We start from the raw sequence: 25238 nt of genomic DNA on the forward strand, positions 1-25238 counted from the left end.
CACACTTGGATGTTGTTTTCTGTTAGACTGTAATTTTTTGTTAGTTGTGACCATAACTGAGGAGGCTGTTGCATTTCATGACTGCATCTGCATTTTGCAGACATAAATTTGAGTGAATACGTATAGGAGTGTGTTGTAATACTGGACTAATAATGTGCAGAGTAACTTCCTGTCTCTCTTTCTAAGTAATTTGTTACGATACTGTTGAGAAGAATACAGAAACGTAATCATATATATGCTGTTACTTAAGATATCACCAGTATCTTCTTGCCTTGTACTTACCGTAGGCCACATATGGGTACCAATAAGTATTTTTGTGTACACTATAAAACTACACAGTAACACCTGGGTTGTAATAAAAAAACATTTTAATTTGATTAAAAAAAAAAAAAATCCATCTTCTGTTTGTTTGTTTCAGTTGCTTGTTTTTTGTCATGTAGGCTATTTTTATTTGATCGGGATATTGGTGACTTGTTGATTATACAGTATATTTTTTAATATGGACCACAGGAAGAGTAGTTGCTGTCATGGTAACAACTAATGGGATTCAAAATAGACTAACCAAATAGAATGAACTGGTGTTATATGATACAATAAGGCTTTTATTAATTAAGTATTGAGTACTATGGGCATAATGTGCTGCTTTATTGAGGTTGTAAGAACTTTAGAGATAACACACACATATTGTGAAAATGTCACTATTGATCAGAACAGGGAAGAAATACATTTCCCATCATGCATAAAGCTTTATGTTATATAAAAGTATCTATAGGCTATAATATGATATAAAATCAAATGAAGTCTCATTTTTAGTATAAATGAAAGTGAGGGATGCAGAAATCAGCCTCCAGGCTATCACACCTCATTATAGTTGGGGTTCAGTGTGAAGGAGGCCGGCCGGCAGCTGCTGGATGAGAGAGGGAAGGAGAGGAGGGAGGGAACGAGGGAACGAGGGAGGAAGGGAGGGGATGCGGGGCTTGTTCACATAATAGCCGGCGGGTGAAGGCGTGGTGAGTGTGGCTCGATACGAGGCGGGTGTGTGCGCTACAGTAGGACCGGAGGATGAACACGGACAGCGGCTGCACGGCGGCTCCCCTCCCTGCTGAAAGCAGCCGGAGAGACATGTAGCTGAACGGGGAGGATCGATATGCAGGGGAAGATTTCGCCTTATCGATAACTAAAGCGGGATATCAGGAGCGTAAAGGTAGGAATATGTACGACGTGATGGAGCTGATTCAAGCCGGCTTATGTGAGCTGTGTGGAGACAAAGTAGACCCAGTCATGGTCGCGTGTGATCCGGCGAGAGACAGGGAGCATCAATGAAATTACAGCATGGGTTTGTCTCTGTGTGTGTTTCCTCACTGAAATAAGGAGCTTTTATTTGACACATCAGTGCAGTCGCGGGGCTCAGGTGGAAACCACCCATGTTCAGTACAGTATAGCCCACAGTGGCTCATTCATTGTTCTCCCTGCACTGTGGAAACTGGCCCTGAGGTGGGCTAGTCTCATTATAGGAGACAGTGTGAATAAGAGATGCTATTATAAGCGGTGTGATTAAGTTATAAAAGTAGTTTAGAAGGTTTATGATGGCAGTGATTGGGTGTATTATGAAGAAGCAGGCTGATTTAGGCAGTGTGGCTAGGTAGGGTGAATATTAAAAATGCTGGATGAATCATCATCTTAACCCTTTTGCAGCTCTGTGCATCTGTCCGTCCAAAATATTACTCTACTTTTTGCCATTTTTAAGTTTTTTTGCACATATTTTCCATTTCTTTTAGTGTTTGTAACTGTGTTCGACAATTGTCATGTTTTATAAGGACATTAGTCATCATAGTTTTTGTGCATGTAGGCCCATATCCTCCTTGATTTCCTTCTGTTAAATGTGTTCATCTTGGCAGGTCTCTATTTTTACGCCCAAAAAACAAGGACGAACCCTGCAAAGCTTGGCTTTGACCTGCTGATCAGTTGAAGGAAGTGGCACATGTCTTGGTGTATTTAAAGCATCAGTCATTGTAAACAGGAATTGTTGTGCGTCTGTATGACACACGTGTGCAGTCTGAAACTTTGTCGCTCTTCCTCTAGCGTTTGAAAGGAGGATGTCCTGTGTCATTCATCACACACGTCGACTTTAAGACGGCAACTGTTTTAAAGCGCACTTCTGGTTAAATCCTCCAATTCAATAAAGTCAGAACTCAGCACATGATTTGATATATTTCCGGTGAACATTCACAGTTGTCAGTTTGAGAGTCTAACAAGGCAGAGAGGCAGAGATGCTGCTCTCTGTGTGTTTGATGCTGCTGAGAAATGTCTCAGATGGAAACCTTCCATTTAGAAATCAAAGCCTCTGAGACTTTCTGAGAAATGTGCTAAACACAGACGGAGAGGGAAGGATCTATTTTTGGAAGAGTAATCTTATATTCATACTCTTACCACAGTGGGATTACATCTGATATAATAAGGTGAAAGCTGAGCAGCATCACTGAAGTGGAACAGGTTTGCACGAGAGGATTTGGGGTTAGAATTCATTACTTTGTCATGTGCAGCTGTCCTGAAAAAAAAACCTGACAGAATGCAGCCCCGACATATCAGCTGATGCATGCTTTAATATTAAGGTAAAGACAATGATTGCATCCCTGCAGACACTCTGGTCCTTGATCCACATCACGCAATTTGGTCATGTTCCATTTTCTCCACCCCTTCTCGTCCGTGCCTCGCTGCTTCGTCCCTGAGCTCTGCAGAAAGTCACTGCAGCTCTCTCTAATAAAACTCTGCAGTTTGATATCAGGAGTGCCAGCAGGGACAGCTGAGAAACACGGAGAATGAGGGCAACTGGTGGCAAAGCTGTGAAAATTGAAGGGCTGACTGCTGCGTGTGTTTTGAACCAGCTGTATGCTTGTAAGGTATTCGATTTCTGCAGAGATGCTGCATGTGGTGGTTTTAAGAGAGGGAGTTTCTGTCGACCTGGTCTGATCCAAAAAATTGCCCTAGATCCAGGAACAAATATATAAACATGGACTCCCAATTTTCTACTCTGTATTTCTTTCTGTTGGTTTAGGCTTTGGCCATCCAACCTTCCTCCCACTAAAGAGGCTTCATTCAGTTTCAAGTTCAAGGTGCCTCAATAGATCTCAACAAAGAACAGATCAGATTGTCATGAACCACAGTACATATCTGATTCATGACCTCTGACCTGTTCTCTAGCACTACTATAAGGTCAAATATCCACGTTATACTTCACTACTTTCTGCATGTGTGCTTACAAACCATAAAGGGTGTGTTTTTATTGAGTTATCACATGCCCAGATGATGAACCAACAATGCAAATGTCTCAACTACTATTGGATGGATTGGCTCAAAGATGGCAAATGGACTGTACTTATATAGCATCTTCAGACCGCTCAAGGAGTTTTACACTACATGTCACATTCACACACTTATGGCAAAGGCCTAATCAGGATCTATGGACATTCCTAGGAGCAATTTGGGGTTCAGTGTCTTGCTCAAGGACTCTTCGACGTGTGACCGTAGCAGTACGGGATCGAACTCCCAACCTTCCGATTTAGAGACAACCGACTCTACCACTGAGCCACAGCTGCTAACTGACAAGCTAGCATGCTAACATACTAAACTGAGATGGTGATTATGGTAAACATGATCCCTGCTAAAATAGAGTCTGTTAGCATTGTTGCTGCAAGCATGTTAGCATTATGGTGTTGGCATTTAGCTCAAAGCACTACTGTGTCTATAAGTACAATGTCATGGACTCTAGTTAACATAGCGGCAGACTGTTTGTTGTGTGTCATTAAGAACTTATAAAACACTTTCTTTTAGTGTTTGATGTCTTGAATTAACATGTTGAACTCTTTGTGCTTTTAGAGGTTTGTTTGGATCTCACAGACATTAAGCCGTGTCCCTTTCTTTGATAATGTACTTCTCCTCATTTTAAAAGTCACAATGACTCAAGGTCAGCTCTTGCGACAGCAGCTGAAACGTGAGTTTTTAAGCACTATGCAATTCAGGAGGAATCACATGCTGAGGGGAAACTTTAACTTTAATTAATAAGAAAATATCACCTTAATTACATGTGTTTATTTTGCTTCTCTACCACTAGCATTACAATCCCACAGAGACTGATAGCAGGAGATATGGCCGCTACTTTCACCGTGACCGCTAATGAAGTAGCCCATGATTCTATTTGCAGTTGTAGGACAGCGGTTAGAAAATATATCACAATGTCCTGCTGTCTCTGTCTCTAGACGTCCTTTTCGTGGTGGGAATAGGAACTTGTACTGCATGATGACATCATTCACATGAATCACTCCTCTGTGATGCAGCCTGCTCTTGTTGTATCAAAGAGGTACTGTGTCATAAGGACAAAATTAATATTTCTTCCATATTCTAATTTTTCTGTAATATCCTGAGCTTCATTGTGGTCACGGATTTCCCGGATATCACAAAGAGGCAGTCCGGTTTCTCTTTGGGAGATGATGTGGACAGATACCTTTTGACTGCTGACGGAATGAGTCATGATGAGATGTCGGATGGAGGTCTGAGATAATCCTGTGCTGCAGCCCGCAGACTGTGTAACCACTGCTTCTTTCTCTGTGCTCATAGTGTTAGGATTATTTTTTGCCTTTAGTATTTTATTTATTACTTTTACACTGCCAACACATTAAGTTTGGTTAATTAAGCATCGGTTTAGTGGGCCCTTTTTTAAAATCTAAATCCGGATTAATCTGTCTACATGGACTAATCCAAAAATAAATGAACTGCAATGTTTTCTGATCATTTTACTCAAAATCAAGTCTGTCCATCAAACTTTTTTATAAATTGCATCCTTCTTTTGGTGGATTCAGATGTCGGCCATTAAGCCCACCTCCCATTAAACAGGTGAGTGTGTTTGAAGTGAATGCCGTCTCAACAAAATAATGTCCAGTCTGTCATCATCCATCCATCTATTATCCATAGCGCTTATCCTGTTCAGGGTTGCAGGGGAGGCTGGAGCCTATCCCAGCTGTCATTGGGCGAGAGATGGGGTACACCCTGGATACTGAAGCCCCTTTCCCACTGGTCAAAAAACCTGCTAACACCCGGCCTTTTTGCTTAGTGGGAAAGGTTACAATCAGCATTCAGACGCAGGTCAAATGAGATTCGTAGATTCGGGTAATTATTGCCTCGCCTGTGATCGGCAATGATGGGAACGCAAAACCCGGGTCGAGACGCTAATCTCTGCCCCCTTTCCGGCGTGATGCTACGCAAAGCTACAAATTCCTCCCAAATTTGTTGACGCCGAGTTGACAAATAGACGAGTAATAGAACAAATAAAGACCTAACCACCGTAACATCTTCACTGGCCTCCATGCTGCTTACCAAAGAGTATAATATAAGGTCTATGTGCATACTATTATTTGCTAACCCTGTCTCCCGCGCATTTGTGACGTCAGACGGTGACGCAGCAGAAAAGAGCCCGAAAGGAGGATACTCCACTGGCAGTGGGAAAAGAGACAATCGGAAGGGGTAATAAAGACAGACAACCTTTCACGCTCACACCGACACCTATGGGCGATTTAGAGTCATCGATTAACCTACTGTGGGAATGTGGGAGGAAGCCGATGTGCCCGGATGGAACCCATGCATGCACAGGGAGAAATGCAAACTCCACATCCTCCCCAATGTCCAAACCTGGATTCGAACCAGGAACCTTTTAGCTGTGAGGGGATAGCGCTAACCACTGCACAGCACCTCCCCAGTTTGTCATCAAATGCAGTATAAATATTAATTGACCTTTGACCCTTACTCTCATTAGGACATTTTCAGGAGTGCTAAGACGTTCACAATGTAAGACCAACAAACCTCAAATATTTAACAATCAAATTGAAGTCAAAATTAATTAATATGGCAGGCCTTTGCGTCATCACCAGTCGGGGTCAGGTGTCAAAGGTCAGTTACATCAGCTACCCCTATAGAAAAGCGTTTACTCATTGTACGTTATCTTGACATCACACAGGAGCTGTAAAATCTCATGCCACCTGACTTCAAAGGAAGATCTATTTTGGATATCTTTGAGCTTTTTGTCTTTGTGTTTGTAGTTTATCCTTTTGTCTTCATTCATTTGTACAAGTTTTGTCACTAATGCAATCTAAAAATAGAGTGGTAATGTACAAACTATGATTGTTTCCAGTGTTGTCTAGTGGTAGCAGGTGTCTTCAGGAGAACATGTAAGCACAGGGAGCAGACTCCGACTCGTGTGTGATAGCAGCCTTCATCAATAATGCATGAAAACGGGAAACTGAGATAAGACGAGCGGCCGTCTGGACATGACATTTAACCAGCGTGACGTATTTACACTGACAGCCACTTTACTCAGGAGACACAGACGTCCTCAGCTGATGGTACAAATTTAATATTTTTCACTGTAACGACTACAAAAAAACATCTGCTCATCATAAGAGATTTACATCCCCACATCATTACCAGAGTGGTTGTTCTTTGTTTCTTTGTAAAGGAGGCCACATCTGCACCCTCACCGAGTCTCCACTGGGATGTTTCACTGTAGCTCGCTATAACAAGCTGTCTATATGCTAACCTCAGGCTCCAGACTATAGAGACAAACCTGCACCCTGCGGCGCATTACTCAACCAGCGCCTGTCCAGTCTCTGGAGAGACAAACACAAAGACTGATGGTTCTTTTATCTCTTACCTCTGTGTCTTTTTACATAAAGGTTCAACAGTCGTTTGAACCCCACAGGGTCTGAGGTCGGCCTCTTATTGAGATCATGTTTGTCCGACTAAGCAGCTCTGTCTGCGGCACTGTGAAGAATACAAGTATAATATTAGATGGCAAACACAGATTTTAATTATTGGTAGTTGAGATTCACTGTAAAGTTTTTTTTTCTTGTTTACTTTAGGGTAGCTCCCTCTGTCTCCCTTCAAGCCACAACAGTATCGGCCACATTGTCAATAAACCAAAACCAGATATTTGAGTCATTATCAGAGCGATATCTGATATCAGTATTGACATTATTATCAGTACAGCTCTACCCGGAAGATCTACAATTATACGTTGATGAATCACTCAACAGAAAATGAATCTTGGTTTAGGTCACATTTCATGCAAAAATATCAGATGTTTTGATGTTTTCAGCTCCACAAATGTGAGGATTGGCTGCTTTTCATTGTCTTATGTCTGTCCATCCATTATATATACCTGCTTGTCCTGTTCAGGGTCACGTTGGGGCTGGAGCCTATCCCAGCTGTCATTGGGCGAGAGGCGGAGTTACACCCTGGATTGAGTGACGGTCAATCACAGGGCTGACACACAGGCCCCTTATACACAGGACGGGATTATAACGCCTCTGTTACGTTCCGTCTTCTGCGTAGAGGCGTAATGGTGGGGCGAGTGGTTTCGCCTCTGAGCCGGTATTGGAGGTAGTAACAGAGGCGAAACATTGTCTGTGTAAACAGCAGAGCCAGCAGGGCTGAACAACGCCGTGTGTGTATTTGAAGCACGCGCCCACGCCTGAACGCTATTTAGAAACACACATTGGGGCGGCTTTACGCCGGTGTTGCGTGGTCCAATGTAGAACGACAAAGGTGGCATGAGGACTGAGCTTCGCTACGGCGCTGAGGCGGAACCGCAGTGTAAAAAAGGCTCTTGAGACTGATAACCTTTACCACTCACATTCACACCTACGGGCAATTTAGAGTCACTAATGAACCTAACGTGTCTCTGGACTGTGGAAGGAAGCTGGAGTACGGAGAGACCATGCAAACTCCACACAGAAAGGCCCCCTTCATCCAAACCGGGATTCGAACCAGGAGCCTTCTAGCTGCGCAGCCCCGTCTTATGTCTGTACATAAATTGTCTTTGAGTTTTGGACTGTTGGATTGACAAAGCAAGTTCCCAGCATGTAATAAGCTTTCCTCACTATAAACTAACATTTGATTTGTGCTGAAAATAATCATTATTACTCAACATTGGAAATAACTGACTACCCACTTGTTTTAAATCCTCTCCCGTTCTTGTTTGTGATGTAAACCGTTAGGCTTGTTTGCCTGTTGTGTTTGAGGAGCCTCCTCTGTGTGTTGTGACACAGAAACTGCCGGGTTCATCAGGGTTGCCGGGTTGCTCCGTGAGATATAAATAGCAGCTCATGTAGTGATTACAGCTCTCTGATGATTAATGGTGAAGATTCCTAAAAACCTGGCCTCCTCCTCCTCCCACTCACTTCATCTATATTGCATTAGAGCGAGACATCCCGGCTGAATTGGGACTCTCGTCTGCTGAGCTAATAACTGCTTATGAAAAATTCCTCAAGAGGCCATTTTCTCCGTGTGATCTACTTCTCTCTTTGCACAGAGGAAAAACGCTCCATCTAGTGGCCTTTCGTAAGCACGCCATCTTGTAGTGTTGTCAGGCTTATTACAGTGACATATTGTGTGACCTCACCACGATGCAGTCATAACTAACTCAGGCTCAAATCAATGTAATAATACTCCTGCTGATTGTCACAAGCAGCCACAATCAGGATTAATTGGATTTATTGAATGTGCACTTTTAATTTAGATCATGTAAGAGGATTTACGACAGCAGCGACTAGAAAGACACATTATTCAGAGGCTGTAATTGACAAAGTGCTCGTCTGAACGGTACAGATGGTGTAATTTACAGCAGGAGCCGGGTGCGTCATCCCATTCAGGAAGCAGGGCAATTTGTTTAATCATTTATCAGTGCAACGCGAGAAAGGAATGACTGAGAGGTGTAAGGTAGAGCCTGCGCGAGTTGTTTGAGTCACTTTAATGGGAATCTCTCCTTCTCGAATAACATGACTAAATCTAAATGTACAGCGAAGGAAGTGAGAGAAACCTGATATCCAGAGTCAAACCAAGTCAGCCACAGAGCAGAGCACAAGTGAACTAAGAAAGCAGACAATAAAGAGCGGCTTAACCACCTTATACCGACCACTTCCTGTCTGACCCCAATAGTCTGTATTAAGGCGCAGTAGTGTGGTCAAGAGTCTGACCCAGCCTGATCTCATTCAGCTGTTAATTTTGTCACAAACTGGCTGCACAGTTTAAGCCGCCTCTGCACACACAGCCGAGGCCCGCCTGCTTGCCTGATCGGTCAATAACACGGATGGAGCAAGCAGCCGGTTTAATTTGATCGTCTGTTGCCTATTTCGTGGTCTGGATTCAAGAGGAGGCTCTTATTGTGAAAAGATGGGGTCTGGTCAGGGATGCATCAACACCTGCACTCTCCGCGGAGAGGTCTACCAGGTACTACAGCAGCTGCTCGGTTCAGTCTTGAGCATTAGAAGTGGTGATCAGCCTCATTCTGTCAGATGATGACGCTCGTCTCGGTGTTTTGTTTCAGTTCCTGTGCAGGTATTGATGTGAAACCGTTCAACCTCAATCTGTCATTTCCACTGGCTATACAGAGGATACACTGTCTCTTAGCAGGTCAGCATTGTTGTGAGGGGCAAAGAGATCTCGATCATGACTTCATTCTTATCATGTGGTTATGAGTGCCAGAGAATTGGATTTAATGGATACAGCGTTTAGTCAGAATCTGATACGAGGTTGTGGTTTGCTGCTGTAAACGGTCGCATGCTGGTAGGAACGTGTTGTATAAATGTTTTTTGAACAGGAGAAGATTGGTATGGAGATATCAGCAGGAGTGTAAGACATATTCAGACCTTTTTCTTAAGTAAAAGTAGCATTGCAAATGTATAAGTAATGTTTTTAAACCCCTAAGTATTAGGTAATTTCCAGTCATTTAAAGTGTCTAAAGTAAATGCTTACATCATGCAGGAAATTGAAAGTTGCATGCTATATTTCTATGAGTATGTTCTTATGTGTTACTATCACAGTTGCAGTTGTGTCTGAGCTGCATAATTATACTGAGGCTGGTGGATACTGTGGTACCTTTAACTACTTCATAATATGCCTGGTAGGTAAATTGGTAAAGATGCATAATGTTTAACAAACTGCTCATTTGTTTTGTGTGTAAATTCTGCTGATTGTGATAAATGTAGCTGAAACAGCAGCCTAATTATTTATTAGTTTCATTTGCTCAAAATTAGCCTAAGTCATTGAGTAAATGTGCTTAGTTACATTTCACTGTTGGATATTTCTTAACCCACGTGTTGTAAAGGCTGAGAGACTGAAAGATCAGTGAAAGGTTCAAAATGGAACTTCAAATCCTTTCCTGGGTTGCCACGGCAACAAATCCTTGAGACAATGGTTTTATTGTCATTAACAACGTGAGTGTTTTTTTCTCTCCCTGTGTTTACCCCCAAGGCTTTTGATCAGTTTGGCTCCTGAAAGCAAACACGGTTTTAAGGCTTTGTCTCAAAACCTCTTTATTTGGCAATTTGAAGACAATTTAGTGTTCATGACTTATCGGGCCGTCTGTACAATAAGCTGTCAGTTGTGAAAACATAACACACAGTGTCATTGTGCTGTGTGATGATGAATAGCGCACTATTTTGACACAGGCCTTAAACTTCCTCTTTTGTTCTCCTTTCAGATGACTGAGGGCAGGCTGTGCCAAGTGCAGCTGCTGGATGACAGGAAGCTGGAGCTGCTGGTTCAGGTATGAAGGCTCCCGACTTAAAGAAGCTAGAATCAATATTGTTCATAATTGCAATGTGTGAAATAATTATGTGTTGTGAGAAAGGAGTTGCTGGCCTATAATGAACCGACTAAGAACTATCACCGGTTCCCTTCAGCTTGAATGAGCATCTTCAGCTCGTAGGCAAACCGTTTCACAATGAGTAAAAGACGCTACTTGAAGGGAAATATAAAACGAGGAAGTTAAATACGTGACATTTTACATGAACCTTGTTGAAAGTCCAGGGTTTGTTTGACCCATCGTCAGCACTGACCGCCCACCTGATGCAGACGTTATAGCTTTCAAGTCATCTGACTGACCAAAGGCTTCAGTGTAACCGGCAAAGTCATGCTGACTGACACGAAAATCGTGGGAAACTCACAACCACAGATATATTCTTTGTTGGTTACATTTTGTAACCATTTCAAAAACTGCTGTGAGAGTGGTTCAAGGTTGTTTATGGTTGTTTTCCTCAAGAGTTGGTGGAGACCAAACCTGAGCAACAAGGAGAGAGACTATTGAACCTTAATAATCTAATACTATTGTTGCTCTATACTCGCTGGACACTTATAGCAACTGTTTGGATAAAAGATTATGTCTGTTATTTCACGTGTAAAGACATACAGCAGGACTATTCAACTATATTATTCAGGGGCCGCACTTTCAGAGAGCTAAGGGCCCGGGGGCCAGACATTTCCCTGAGCTATTATTCTCTTTATGCATATACACTTGCACAATGCACTGCCACATTTTCAAAACATATTTTGCTACAGTACATTGTAACAGTAGTATAAACTATAAAAGACAATAAAAGTTTAAGTAATCAGGCCACATGCTTAATTTCATTTTCTTTGCAACAAAAGCTGTGATATAGCCACAGAAGTAAACACATATTTGAAACAAATGTAGGCATTTGGCATCTAATGTGGTCAACTCTCACATTGCTTACCTAGCTACATCACAGCATTTCCTGTATACATCGATAACCATCTATCTTGTTTTCTGTCCACTTCATCTTCAGCTAACTTATTTTAAACAAATAAACATCAGTTAACCTGCACCACATCCTTTCAAACTCTCACAAATCAGAAAACACAGAGAGGCCTAGCCGAGACGACTACTGAGAGAGATTACACATCTTCGATTGGTCGGTCTGCAAACAGTGATGCAAACGCTGGTTTGTCAAGGAGGCACAAGCATTCATTTGTATAGCGTTCATGTGAGAGAAGCTGGATTCTCAGGTGTATGTTGATCCGAACACTGTTAACACGAAAGGCTGGTTGTTTCTGACTGCGCAGGTGCACTGGTTTGCGGCCATTGTGGCTCCGATCGGCAATGATGAGAATACAGAACCTGTGTCCACAGGCCAATCTCCTACCCCTTTCCGCCGCGACTCCTCGTCACCTCAGCTACAAATTCCGTCTCTGTCCAAGCAGTGCTCAAACATCGTCCCAAATTTGTTTGATAAATAGACTGAATGAGTAAATGATAAATAGACTGAATGAGTAATAGATACCAGACCTAACCACCGTAACATCTTCACTGTTTACTAACCCTGTCTCTGGCGCATGTGATGTCAGACAGTGACGCAGCAGAAAACAAACGTGGGTCTGAAAAACCCACGTCAACGCGCTACTTTTGATGGGAAAGTGGTATTACAGTTTGTGGTATGTTCTCAGTGGCAGCAAATTATAGCATTTATTTAGGGCGGTATGTACCCTTAATCAAATCCCCCCAAAATCTATGACTGGACAGCAGCTTGATTTAGTATAATATAACCCCTCAGTATCATCTAGGCTAAGTTTCTATGTATCTGCACTGTTGAAGTATCTTCGAGAACAACACTAAATCCTCGCTCTTGTACTCCACTCTTGTTGACCATTGAACATTTAGAAGAGCAATTGTTTTAATTATTCTACTCCCTAATTGATTCTTCTTGTTATGCAACTGAATCTGACTCCTCTCCCACAGCCTAAGCTCCTGTCGTACGAACTCCTCGACTTGGTTTCCTCCCACTTCAACCTCAAAGAAAAGGAATTCTTTGGACTCGCATTTTTTGATGACAAGTATGTAAATTGTTACGTTTATCGCTTTTTTAGTGCTCTAAATATTCACAGATGTCCGTACATGTGTGTGTCTGTGGATGTGTGCAAAACAGCGTTCTGAGGCCTCAGTCTGGTTGCTTTTGCAGTGGTCAGCGTAAATGGTTGCAGATGGACCGCAGGGTTCTTGAACACGACTTTTCGAAGAAGTCCGGGTCTATTGCTCTGAACTTCCTGGTCAGGTAATAATTCATATTTTCATGTGCAAATCAAAAACTGTCCAGCAGGGAGCACTACTTTGTTGACATGGAGTGTAGTTGTTAGATGTCAAGAATGTGTCCAAGGGTTGTTCTGTGAAACGTGTCCTACTTGACTTGAATGTCTTCGAATGGTGGATGAAAACTCTTTGAATGCGAGGTGGTTTGCAGGCTTTTTTTCCATCATCATAAACTGTCAATCTAATACACACACCTCACACTGCTTTAATAAACATACACGAGAGAAATGTGCAAATTGAGGATTTCCAGCAGGCAGATTAACCCTTGAATTGTTTTGCGCATCTGCTTTTATCCTTCAGGTTTTACGTAGAAAACATAACACAGCTTAAGGACATCATAACGGTGGAGTTATTCTTCCTGAACGCTAAATCTGCAGTCTACAATGTAAGTGTTTTTCTCTTTTGTTCCTGTGGTTTCAAGCAATAAATAATGTTTCTGCCAGTCGTGTTTTTTTTCTCTCTCTCAGCAGCTCGCTGATGATTCACTGTCTCTGGACCCTTGTAGCACCTCAGCTCAGCAGACAGTGGCTGCAGGGCACAGTTTTCTCACTCTGCTGGCTGGAATGTAAAGTAGACAGTCTAAGAAAGAAGGAAAAAAAACAAGGGTTCATTTTGAGCATAAGCAGAGGTTATTAAAGGGCAACATGGAAAAGATTCTATGTTTGGGTGTCGAAAGCTTTCTGCACACATTTTCTGCATCCTGATTATTTTCCCTGCTGGTCTCTTGTGTCTCTCAGGAGGTTATAGAAGTGGAAAGCGATAACGTCTTCAAATTAGCTGCAAATGCCTTGCAGGTTAGTGCTTTAAATAAACTCATTTACATACATTAATAGCAGCCGTTAAAATATTTACAGCATGTAATCTGATAAGATGTATTTTTTTTATCACTAGGAGGCGAAGGGAGACTACACAAGGTAAGTGCACACGATCAGCTGGATAAGAAGTATTTAACAGCAGCAGGACAAGTTAATAGTGAGCTTTAAGCGAAGACATTCAATAGGTCACTTGTTTCTTCAGAGTGCAGACAACAAAAATCAATAGCAGTGTTATGTGAGGCTTACCACAGAGTGCAGAGAAGCTTGCACCAGGCAACTAATGAATCTCATAGTGGCGATAGAAGCCGAGTAGTGCAGAGCAGAGGCCTCTGTGCATTGCAGAGAGCGACTATTATCTGTTTAACACAGCTGCCTATTGATGTTATACATGTAGTGTTCAGAGGGAATGCTGCAGGAATACACCTGGCTTTGACCAGCTGGCTGATGAAGCAAGATGGTTTAGGCTTTAAACTGGACCAATACAAATTCAAATAAAGGATTAGAGTTGAAAGCCTTAAAGACAAGAGCTCAGTGATTTACATACAACATCTCGAGATTGTCCGCTCAACGTCTAACTGTTTTTCTTCTGTTTCAGTGATGAAAACACTCGAGCTGACTTGAAGAAACTACCAACTCTTCCCACCAAAGTACTCAAGGAACACCCATCACTTGCCTACTGGTATGCTTACAGGAAGTACTTATTTGAAACCTTACTTACCCTAATGTCTTATAAGTCATGTAAGCCTGTAGACTTGGCCTTCCAATTTAATTTATGTTTACTTGTAGCAGCACTATACACATACAGAGCCCTGAAATACTATAATTATGTGGTAAAAAAGTGATAGAATACGTGAACAAAAAAGAAATGTGTTGGTACAAAAATTAAAAATGGACTGTAAAACAAACAAATAAAAACAAGCAAATTCTATTTTCTAGCTGGTCATGGCAAACGCTAATCATTTATCCCATTCCTTAAGCAGCATTTGTTTTAGCTAGCTAACCCTAATTCAGCGTTTTTCCTTTTGATTTTTTGACAACTAAACTTAAATAACACATCAAGGCCAACCAATTGTCGAGGATTGCAAAATAAGTTCTAGGACTCGCTAAAAACAGTATGAACTTCTAGATAAAGAATGTTCAAGAGTTTGAAGTTGCCAAAGTAATGTTAGCTAGCTAAGATTGTTAGCATTATCTTACTAGCTAAAATGTTTAAGCTGCCTTAAAATAGTTTGTACAGCGCAACAAAAGCAAGCAGCAGCGCAGTATATGGATGATTAACATTACATGCAGTGGCTTGTGTAGTGTTTTGTGTAGTTTAGCTTCAACTAGGTAGCTAGCATGTTGCTAAGTATGTTTTTGCTACCAGTGTTCTCACTTCAGTTAGCTAGCTTAACAGCTTTCACCATAATTTTAGACCACTGATGCCGAAAAATACAAAAATGACGGAGTTGAAAGTTGTTTACAAGTAAAGAAATGTAAGTTTTTAATTTAGCATATAGTTACGCTTTTCTCAATTGAGTTGTGATGAAAAAAAATGCTAAAAAAGCTTTTATGTTTTGTTTAAAACAGACTGGAGATTAATAGCAGGCGTATAGCTTTTTATCTTTTCACACTCCACGTTATTTATTCAACCAAAAATATTTTATCAATATATTTAGCAATATTTTTGAATGTGGTCTTTTATGGAGACTACATACAAATACGCCTACAACACATGGCTTGATCTACATCTATTTTAAGTGTGTTAAGTGTTTTAAGTGTGTTTTAGGTGTCTTCTCTATGTGTCATTGCAGTGAGGATCGAGTTATTGAATATTATAAACAGCTGAAGGGAGTCTCCCGAGGACAAGCCATTGTGAAGTGAGTATGAAACCAACTATTTGCTGTAAAAGGTTCAACACGAGTAATTAGACAATGAGTGATATTAAGCCTTAGATCCATTAATCTTCCTCTCACCTCTATTACCCCTCCCTTCTCTCACTCTCTCTCTGGCACGCCTTTTCTCATCATCTGATAGAAATCAATATCTCGTCTTCAGTTTCAGTCCGGTGAATCACGCCGATCAAATTCCCAGCTCTCTCTTTTTCATGTTTCCAAGACAAACCACATGCAGATGTTTGAACAGCAGCTGGAGGTTTTAATAAAAAACTGTTTTTCTTCTAGGTATTTGACGTTAGTGGAATCGTTGCCCACGTATGGCGTGCATTATTATGAAGTCAAGGTAGGTCCTCTGCTGTGATTTATGGGAAATGACAGCTGTTGTACCTGAAACTGAGTCAACCATCGTGCTGTGTTCTTGCATCACAGGATAAACAAGGGATCCCGTGGTGGCTTGGGCTCAGCTATAAGGGCATCGGCCAGTATGACCTGCAGGACAAATTAAAACCCAGAAAGGTAAACATTTCCTGCTGCTCTGCCTCTAAAATGGCTGCTATTTCTCTGCCTCACTAACCTGGCTGTGGATACTATAGCACAGAGCCCGGGTGAGGATTACTGCCGCTGCACATAGCTTGGTGATTCACCAGCTCATAGTCATGCATCATCCATTTCACCTCGACAAAGGCTGGGCTTCAGCTGCTGCAGACGAGGCCAGACTTGAAAAATTGAAGCAAAAATCAGTCCGGAGAGCTCTGACAGTTTGTCTCAATTAGCCTAACAACTTTTGTCCTTGAGAATACATACTGTACACTTTAAACCTGCTTTTCTTGTTCCATTGATGTTGTTTTAGCTCGTGAGTTGATAGAAGAAACACCCATATGAGTGATCTGTCAGCTATGTTGTCCAGTGTGTGACACCGGTGTGTGTCTCTGCAAGCTGGGTGCAGACCTGCAGTGCATTGCTCTTATAGCTGAGGTGGAAAGTTCAGAACAATGCACATTAATTTACTGGCACAGTCACACTGTTCAAGCCTGGTAATCGCTCGACATGGTGCAATCCGTCTTTGTCTTCGGCGTTCCAAAAATTGTGCAAGCAAGCAAGCAGCTGGTTGTGTGCAAGCAGCGGTGTGTTATGCAGAGGAGAAGAGGGAGGGATCTGGTGATGTCAAAGGGAAAAGGGGCAGGATTTGGGGTGTTATCATGCGTGTTCTGAGAATACCTGAGGAGACAAGTCAGGAGCTGACAGGGGAAGGAACAAAGTATGTTTGTGGTGGCAGCAAAGCCAGGGAGGATTTAAACTTAAGAAACGGGACTTGTGAAGATTCATTATACTGGTAAGACTGGATACAATACTTCTTTGTGTGGCTGACTTTGAAAGAAATACTGCAAGTTTTAGGAAGCTTTGGTTCTTCAGAAAAGTTTTAGCAATTTCCATGTTTATCACACTGTAAAATCATATTTTTTTTAAAGTAAAAGTAGGCGGATATTTGCTTCTTTGTACTTGTTACTGAATGTTAACCCTTTACGAGCATTGTGAAACAGCAGAGTCCTCAAAGCATCCACGTTATATCGTTTTTATGTGTCTGTTCGAGCAGATGTATCATACAGATCGCGTCCAGACACACAGTGAGTCACTGACCCAAATAGACTGTTCATATCTGGCTGCTGTCAGTGAGCACCTGGCTGATATGTGCATAGACGTGATGAGCCATGGAAAAGTGTTATACGCTGCGATGAGTCTTTGTGTAATGTCCCCTTGTGGTGTTTCTTCATTTTCTAACACCTGCATTATTGCAGACTTGGCGTGCCCGGCTGCTTAGACTGTAATGACAGTTCATGTTACAGTCTGGCTGTGTGTTTAATGACTGCGGTTAAATCAGGCAAGCCAAAGCACCTGCAGTAATCATTGTATTTCCTGATAGGTCACGATGGACATCTTTATAGATTTACAGTCAGAAATTGATGCTTTTTAAAGCTCTTATTCCTGTCTTTACACTCATCCTTCCTTATTGTAAGTTGTGAGGTACAGAGCGTAATGTCTGTTTCCACTGTTCTTGTTTTTACCCCCAGCTTTACCAGTGGAAGCAGCTTGAAAACTTGTACTTTCGGGAGAAAAAATTTGCAGTAGAAGTTAATGATCCACACAGGTGAGCAGCAGGGGAGTTACTTCCTCGAACTTCTATAACTTACAAAGTGGTTGTTTGCTTTGTTCTGTCTTAAGCATTAATCTAAAGAGAGCATTCACATTGCTGTTTTATTTGAATTCTCATAAAAAAACCTCAACGTTTGATTTCTTTTCTGGTGCGTTTCCTGCTTCAGGAGAGCAGTAACCAAGCGCACATTTGGGCAGACGGGCCTACTCATCCACACGTGGTATGCCAGCCATTCTTTGATCAAAACCATTTGGGTCATGGCCATCAGCCAGCATCAGTTCTACTTGGACAGAAAGCAAAGCAAAGTAAGGCCGCTATCAGTCGCTCCGACATCACTATTAACACGGAGTTCTCCATCCACTTTTTTAACGCTTTCTTTGTGGGTTTTTTTCAGGCTAAATTAGGAACAGCAAGAAGTGTGGAGGAAATAGCCATGGATCTCACAGAGCACGGAGGAGCAAAAATAAACAGACTGGGAGACGCAGGACTGAAGAACAACTTGATTACAGCCAGCAATGGGAGCCTGGTGTCTACAGGTTGGTTATAACTTTTTATGTTGATAATTTTAGATCATATTTCGGCTCTGACAAAGCTTTGATTGATAAACATTAAGCTGCTTGTGAATTGAAAAGTAAAGTTGACATGATATGAAATACAGTTTAGTGACTAGGATGTCATTTTTAGACATGAGGGCGTCGTCTTGCTGGCAAAAATAGTTTGAATGTTGTTCTCACAGGTTCTGCAGACTCTGAAATGAGTGAAGAACAGAAGAAAGAGAAACTCTCCGAGCTGAGGAAAAAGGAGCAGGAGATCCAAGATATTTTGGCAAAGAAAACAAAAGAACTGAAGAAGATTTGCCTGAGAGAGGCGGTAAGGAATCCTTTGTACACTTCTTCTGCACTGGTACTATATTTTGCAGGTCTTTCCTCATGAGGCACATTTAAACTCCCATTATTATGCCGTGTTTCTGTACGGCAGGTAGATTGATGGTTTCTGCTGTGATGTTCACTTTGTCTGAGGGGCCCTGTTGTTTTTGTGTTTTCAGGAGCTCACTGGCAAGCTGCCAAAAGAGTATCCCCTCTCCTCAGGTGAGAGACCGCCACAGGTCAGGCGGAGAGTTGGCACGGCTTTCAAGTTGGACGACCTTTTCCCCTACAATGAGGTCTGTATTCAACTGCTGCTCTTTAATCAAACCCCGCCGTGTCTTTTTGTGTGCGACACCGTTTGTTACAGTTGATATAACTGGCTTTATTGTGTAGAGCAGAGTTGTATTGTGTACAAATACCACAAAAGGATTACAGCCAACAATGAATTAATCCTTCTAACAAGCATTGTCAGTACATTCAAAGCGTGATGCATCTTATTCCTCTGTGCGATCGGGCTCAGCTGTCGCTCGAAAGCTATTAAAAATGACAACTCTTGCACTGTGTGACATGTTACTTCCTCAGCATAAACATTGGCATTGTAGTTTATTATTTCTCAGTACAACATGCACAGCTTTGGTGCAGCACAGTACGTGCTAGAGCACCATATCCGCAGCCGAAAAAAGGTCACAAACCGATGCACCAGCCTCTCCCATCTGAACGGCTTTAGATATTTGACACATCATTTAAGATTTACGACTTCAGCAGGAACCAAATGGCTGTAGGCCGAGTTTCACACAGTTGGAAAGTCGTAAAGTATCGAGGGACAAAATTATCTAAACTGGTTTTGGTCTGTTCAAGGAATGTGTTGACGATTACAGAAATATAGAAAAGTGGAAGCCTAGATTACAGCACATAAAAGTATATAAGTTATTATCAGATTAAACTCTGTGCTGCTGTCTTGTCACTTACTGTATTGTCGTATGGGATGTGCTTGCTTGTGTTTGGTGCAGGATCCTTTCCTGAGGAACCTGGAGAGCAGGTTTGCCCTGCAGCAAAAGATTGTGGAGGCGGCGAAGAAGCTCGCGAATGAGCCAGAACTGTGCAAAACAGTGAAGAAGAAGAGGAGGAGAAACTGTCTGGATGCCATGCACAAACTCCAGCAGATAGAGGATGAGATGAACCAGTACAGAATCAAGAAGGGAAAGAAGCCAACACAGCGCGCCTCAGTGCTTATTGCAGGTACGCTGCAGGTTGATGTGTGTTGCTTGATTTTCATTTAGCTAAATTTACAGTCAGTAAACGGGGTGTTATTTTCATCTTCTCCAGATGAACTCATCCGCTCAGACTGTAGCTCTCTGTCTAGTCTCCCGCTGGATGATGGTGAGTCAGACAAACACAATCTGGCGCTATTAAATCAGTTGACCTGCTATAAAAATCATTACTATAACTACTTTTTTTTAAAGAGCAAGATTCGGTATTGTGACTGTGGGTTGCCTTTGTATTCAGATGACTCAGACAGTGCCAGTCAGAGGCCGCGGTCACGGTCTGTGCAAGGTTCCCCTCAGCTCAGTCCGATGCGATCGCTGGGAGCAGAATATGACGGTGAAAGGCAGGGATGCCCGAGGGAAAACCACCATCACAAGAACCACAGCAGGTTGGTAACAGATTTCTGCCCGCTAATTTGGTTGGCCTCTTGTGTAACCTGTTTCACAACTTTATTTTATTAAGTAATGATATCACGTTTTGGCCATAATATTTGCCGTGTCATGTTTGCAGCCTCATTCCTTTCCTCAAATCCCAACCCTTATTTTTTTCTTTTTGTTTCATCCTCAACCACACCCTTTTAGATTAGCTTTTGAAGGCCAGGAGGCTTCTCACTACCACCAGAATCCAAGAGAGGTTTCCTCCACCCACAGTAGTCCCTATAAAACACTTCCCAGACCTCCTAGAGATCCACGCAGCATGCCTCCCACCCCGGCTATGACCCGCAATGCCTACAGCAGCAGCCAGCTCAGGTGTGATCCCTGCTTCCCTGTGTTGTCAACCCTTTTCTTTTCTTCCCCTGCTTCTCTCCAACCCACTAACCTCTTTCATACACTTCCCTTACTAATAAATCCAGAAATATTACCACATGACTGATCTTGTTCCTCGAGGAGACCGTTAAAAGTTGTTTCCCCTTCTCCAGGTCTGAGGGGTCTCCTCATTGCTTTAGACACCGCAGTGGAAGTCTGGAGTCGCAGCCCCACGTAAGGAAAGACCCAGACTCAGAGAAGCCCGTCTTCATCTTGTCCCCAGCACACCGCAGCAACAGCACCGAGGTGTTAGAGGACTGCTCGTCCTACACCAGCCAGTCTAGTCTGGACTACTGCGGGGCGGCCAACTCCCACTACAGTACACTGGACTCACGAAACTCAACAATGCATCGTCTCCACAGGAAGGTGGAGGTCTATGGAAATACTGGGAGTATGCCTAACTTGGTCCCACACCATTCTGGATGTAGTTACTCCTGTGAGACCCCCGCTCACTATGCACCCAGTGCCTACTACATCTCCGGGTACCCATCCCCGGACATGGAGCCTTACGCTAACGGTGCCTACGTGTATGAGAATGACGTAGAAGGCCACTACAACGTCAACCCTTCCTACCAAATAAATGGCTATCACGGACACGACAGATTCAGGCATTACAGCAGTGACCGGGCAGATGGTCTCTCCCAGAACCCCTACGCAACAGTGAGGCCGCCGCGGAACAGGGAGGGACCCAGGAATGAGCTTCTGGCCAAAAACATGCAGAAGGCCCTGGTGGCGGAGCATCTGAAAGGCTGGTACCACAGAAGCAAGGGCCACAGGGAGGGAGGGAGGGGGATGCTGGCTGGGTATGACTTTGATAACGGGTCTCAGCTCAGCTTGGGCTACCAGACCATGCCGGCAGGCTTCAGCCACTCCAGCAGGACCACCTCTTTTTCATCAGGTGAGATAAAGTCTTTGAGTAGTCCTTGGAAGGGATGGGATGTCTTCTAAATATAGGTATATTTACATACATATTTTCTGTATGTTAATTAGATAGTAGTTATCAGCTAGTTGCTGTGATGTGTGAAGATCTCCATCATGTCTTAATGGGCTGCTAACCCACCCATTAGAATTTAACTGTGTGGGTTTGGGTGGAGATTTCAGTGCAGAAGAGACTGCAAAGAATATTAGTCTGGGAGAGTTTGTGCCTCTGATGTATCACTACTGGATTCACATTGTAAAGCATCTCTCTTTTCTAATTACAACAATTACTGCTGAGTTACACTCCAACACTAACCGACTTGTTTTGCTTTTGTCTCGTCTGCAGTGTCCTCGGTGGAAAGCTCAGGAAACTGGCGCAACCAGCTGGCAGTCGGCCTGACAGAATACGATTCACCCGACACACCTCACTACCCACACCCTGGAGCTCCTTACAACCGCAGTCCCACGCACAGGTGAGTGCAGCAGTTCACTTGATCTCCACGCCGAGTTGTGGATGCAAGAGGAAGTGAGTCAATAACAGACGCTTCTTTTTCTTTCACTCCAACTCTGTAGAAGAAAAATGCTGATTTCTGACCTAAAATTCTAACCATGAGGATCTTCTTTTTCTCTTCCTGCCTTTCCTCCTTCCTGTCTGGACTTATGCTTAATGTTCGCGTGTTCAGAAGTTCTCCAGAAAACAAAGTGTCTGACAAAATGCCTAAAAAATCTGAGTCAGTTGAGGTGGTTGGTTCTGAGGCCACTAGTACAGATGAACCATCAGACAACCATTCTAGCACTTAAGGGTGAGACCACAGCGGGTTCTTTGTGTCGTGTTGCTAGTCATCTCCATTTCGACACTCCATTTTTCCATTTGTGTGTTTCGTCTTAATATGTGATTTTCCAATCCACCCACACTTTCATTTTGTGGTTTGCCAGTTTATCTTTCCTCAGGCACAAAATTGTCACTCATTATCTTACTGATCTTGCACCTCATACAGCAAGGACATGTCTAAGAGATGTTTATCATGATTAGAAAGACAGTTAGGAACATGAAAGTTACAAGACTCAGACAGGCTAGCAGTGTGAGGCTGTACTTGAGCTAAATGCTTAAAGGGGGGGCATTATGCTAATTTCTAGCTTCATATTTCACTCTGTGATACCTGTGGAGTAGCTTAGCATAATTTACAGTTAAAAAAAAACATTTTTCTCACACTGGTGCTCTGTGCAGGCCCTCATACAGCCTCTGCCTGAAACGCCTCAGTCAGCTCTGTCCCTTTAAGAAACCCCGCCCCTACAAGCCCACTTTCTTCTGATTGGCCAGCTCTCCGTGACGTCACAAAGTGCAGCATGTAGAAAAAACTGTGTGAAACCTGGCGTTCACAGAAGCCTGCAGACTGAGCTGAGAAGCCTGGGGATTACTCCAACATAATTTTACCTACAGATTTGAAACTTCACCCACGTTTAGTCTGAACATCCAACATTGTAACATTATATGTAAGTCTTAAAATGTGAAACAGCATAAGACCCCATCTTTAAATAAGTATGCCAACATGCTGAGAATTACCATGTTAAAATGCTGATGCTTTGCAAGTATACAGTTTACAATGATCACTAGCTTAGCTTAGCATGTTAGCATGCTAACACTGACTAACTAAAAAAATTAAGTAGTTGACGCTGATGGGAGTGACATTAGTTCTGGTTATAGAACAATCGGAGTTGGTAAGATGAAAAGTCAGGGAAAAACTAATGTTACTAAGAAATCAAACCGAGGGGAACATGAATGTCCAAATATTGTAGTAATCTGTCTCATAGCTGTCAAGAGACTTCACTCAAAACAAAACAATTCAGCCTGATGGTGGAACTAGAATAAAATTCAAGGCATCATCAAAGTCAAATGCCTCCAGCTTCCATTGAAAGTGATTTGGATGGTATGAAGGAATAGGTAAGGCTATCTGGAAACACAAATGTCATGGCCATACATCCTGTAGCTATATATAAGTAGATAATTCAGTCTGAAGTAAAGTGGTGGATTGACAAACCGACATCGCCATCTTGATAGCTCGGATTTTCCATTTCCTCCCAGAAGCAGAAATCATATTGTATGCCTTCACAACGTAATGTGGACTTTTTGTTGGATTGCACTTCCATTTCCATTCCTCAGTTTTTCTCACGAGGTTCACTCTTGCATCTGTTGTTTTCAAACATTTGAGCTGCAGTAGATTTGACATATTCTTCTCTCACTTCCTGATGCAGATTTCACCTGGATGGAAGCTACATGAGCATCCACTGAGGAGGACCAAACCAAACTTTGGCGCAGATGAAAAAGCCATGGCCAGCAGCACATGAAGGGGATTAAGTTGAAACGTGGGCAGAACACAAACTTTTCCTCTGTTGGATTCTGACAGAGTTTCTGTGTACGCTGTCCTCATGTTGAAGAAACCTCTGAACACAGTGATGACACTCTTGAATGACTTTTTCCATGTGCCTTGGATTGGATGAATTGTACAGGCAGATGAGAATGTGTCAAGAAACTTTAAGGTGTTGCACAACCACACTGGGTTCAAACCCTGTTGTGTTTTAAAGATGAAAAAGAGGCAACATGTGTTTTTACTGAAATCCAACTCCATGTATTTTAACAGGAACTAGCTACTGCCTTATACGAAACAGTAGGTTATAGAATACAAATGTTTTTCACCACTTTCATCTTTCATCAGTGTGATAAAAATAACTTAAACAGAACATCAGAAGTGAAAACGAAGCTTGAAAAAGACCTGAACTGATCATTCATTAGAGCAGACTGTGTATTTTAAATTTCCATTTTCTTCCTTTCTTTAAACTTTAATCAGAACGTACTCTGTCCACATTGTTTATAGAACCATTTGTCTTTGTTGGTGCCGTAATGTGTTTTTAAAAATGCATGGTAAGAATTTTGATTTTTTGATAAGAACTTCTTTTTATAACAGAAAAAAAAACAGAAGACCACTGCCGTAAGAAGCATATTCACATCTCGCCGTTTGTTTCCTCATGCATTTGTACAGTCAGTGTGTAGTTATATGTTAGATGTTGTCATAAAATATTTTCCACTGGGAACAAGGATGTGAATAAATACATGTGTGACGCATTAACGGCTGTGGTCCCGGTCTTTGAGGAGCTTGGTAAACAACTGGCTGTGTTATTGAGTCAGGGAGTACGTCTTAAAGAAGTAGCTCACGGTTTTTGGAAATCTGGTCACAGGTTTTCCAGGTGAGAGTTAGATGTGACGATTGACACTGCTCTCATAACTGTCGATTAAATATGAAGCTACAGCGAGCAGCCAGCAGAGGTAGCATAAGTGCAACCACTTCTCAAGTCGAAGCACAGCTGCTTTAGTTTAAAGAATTTCTTCCAATGTGGAAATCCGCTCGATGGGGAATGTCTTACAGTGCATCTTGTTACATCTGTAGTGTGTGATAAGCAACGATGGATGCACCAAGGAATCTTCCATTGTCTCACTCGTTTATGTGAAATCAGTCTTGATCTTGGGAAGGCAACACACAATGATGTAATGTAAAAAATAATTGCTATTTCTCCTCGAATGCGTTAAACCCAAGTGAGAAGCCAATTCTGG

General features: G+C 42.3%; 1 protein-coding gene across 3 annotated transcripts; it reads left to right on the plus strand.

The window, feature by feature from the left end:
• The first annotated feature begins 1023 nt into the window (after positions 1–1023).
• Positions 1024–24752, plus strand: frmd4bb (FERM domain containing 4Bb). Of its 3 annotated transcripts, XM_069659757.1 has the most exons (24): positions 1026–1204; positions 10529–10594; positions 12584–12678; positions 12804–12896; positions 13232–13316; positions 13669–13725; positions 13823–13845; positions 14342–14425; positions 15540–15605; positions 15909–15966; positions 16053–16139; positions 17693–17769; positions 17942–18080; positions 18170–18311; positions 18512–18645; positions 18821–18937; positions 19652–19880; positions 19968–20021; positions 20148–20295; positions 20489–20656; positions 20827–21611; positions 21978–22104; positions 22315–22434; positions 23885–24752. In XM_069659757.1, the coding sequence occupies exons 2-23, from the start codon at positions 10529–10531 to the stop codon at positions 22430–22432; spliced, it is 2952 nt and encodes a 983-aa protein (XP_069515858.1). In that variant the 5' UTR covers positions 1026–1204; the 3' UTR covers positions 22433–22434; positions 23885–24752. The 3 variants fall into 3 exon arrangements, with proteins under 3 accessions (XP_069515860.1, XP_069515859.1, XP_069515858.1); XM_069659759.1 differs by lacking the exon at positions 20489–20656 and having other exon boundaries at positions 1024–1204; XM_069659758.1 differs by lacking the exon at positions 22315–22434 and having other exon boundaries at positions 1025–1204.
• Positions 24753–25238: the final 486 nt, after the last annotated feature.

This window comes from Semicossyphus pulcher, unplaced genomic scaffold (assembly GCF_022749685.1).
Source record: "Semicossyphus pulcher isolate SPU_LCO1_2020_fin unplaced genomic scaffold, fSemPul1.0.p SCAF_13, whole genome shotgun sequence".
NCBI lineage: Eukaryota > Metazoa > Chordata > Actinopteri > Labriformes > Labridae > Semicossyphus > Semicossyphus pulcher.

Bases quoted from the DNA above. Each gene is read 5' to 3' on its own strand.
- frmd4bb (XM_069659757.1), top strand. From the start codon at position 10,529: ATGACTGAGGGCAGGCTGTGCCAAGTGCAGCTGCTGGATGACAGGAAG. The intron at 14,426-15,539 runs GTATGCTTACAG...GTGTCATTGCAG, and splicing joins CACCCATCACTTGCCTACTG to TGAGGATCGAGTTATTGAAT. The intron at 19,881-19,967 runs GTACGCTGCAGG...CATCTTCTCCAG, and splicing joins CGCCTCAGTGCTTATTGCAG to ATGAACTCATCCGCTCAGAC.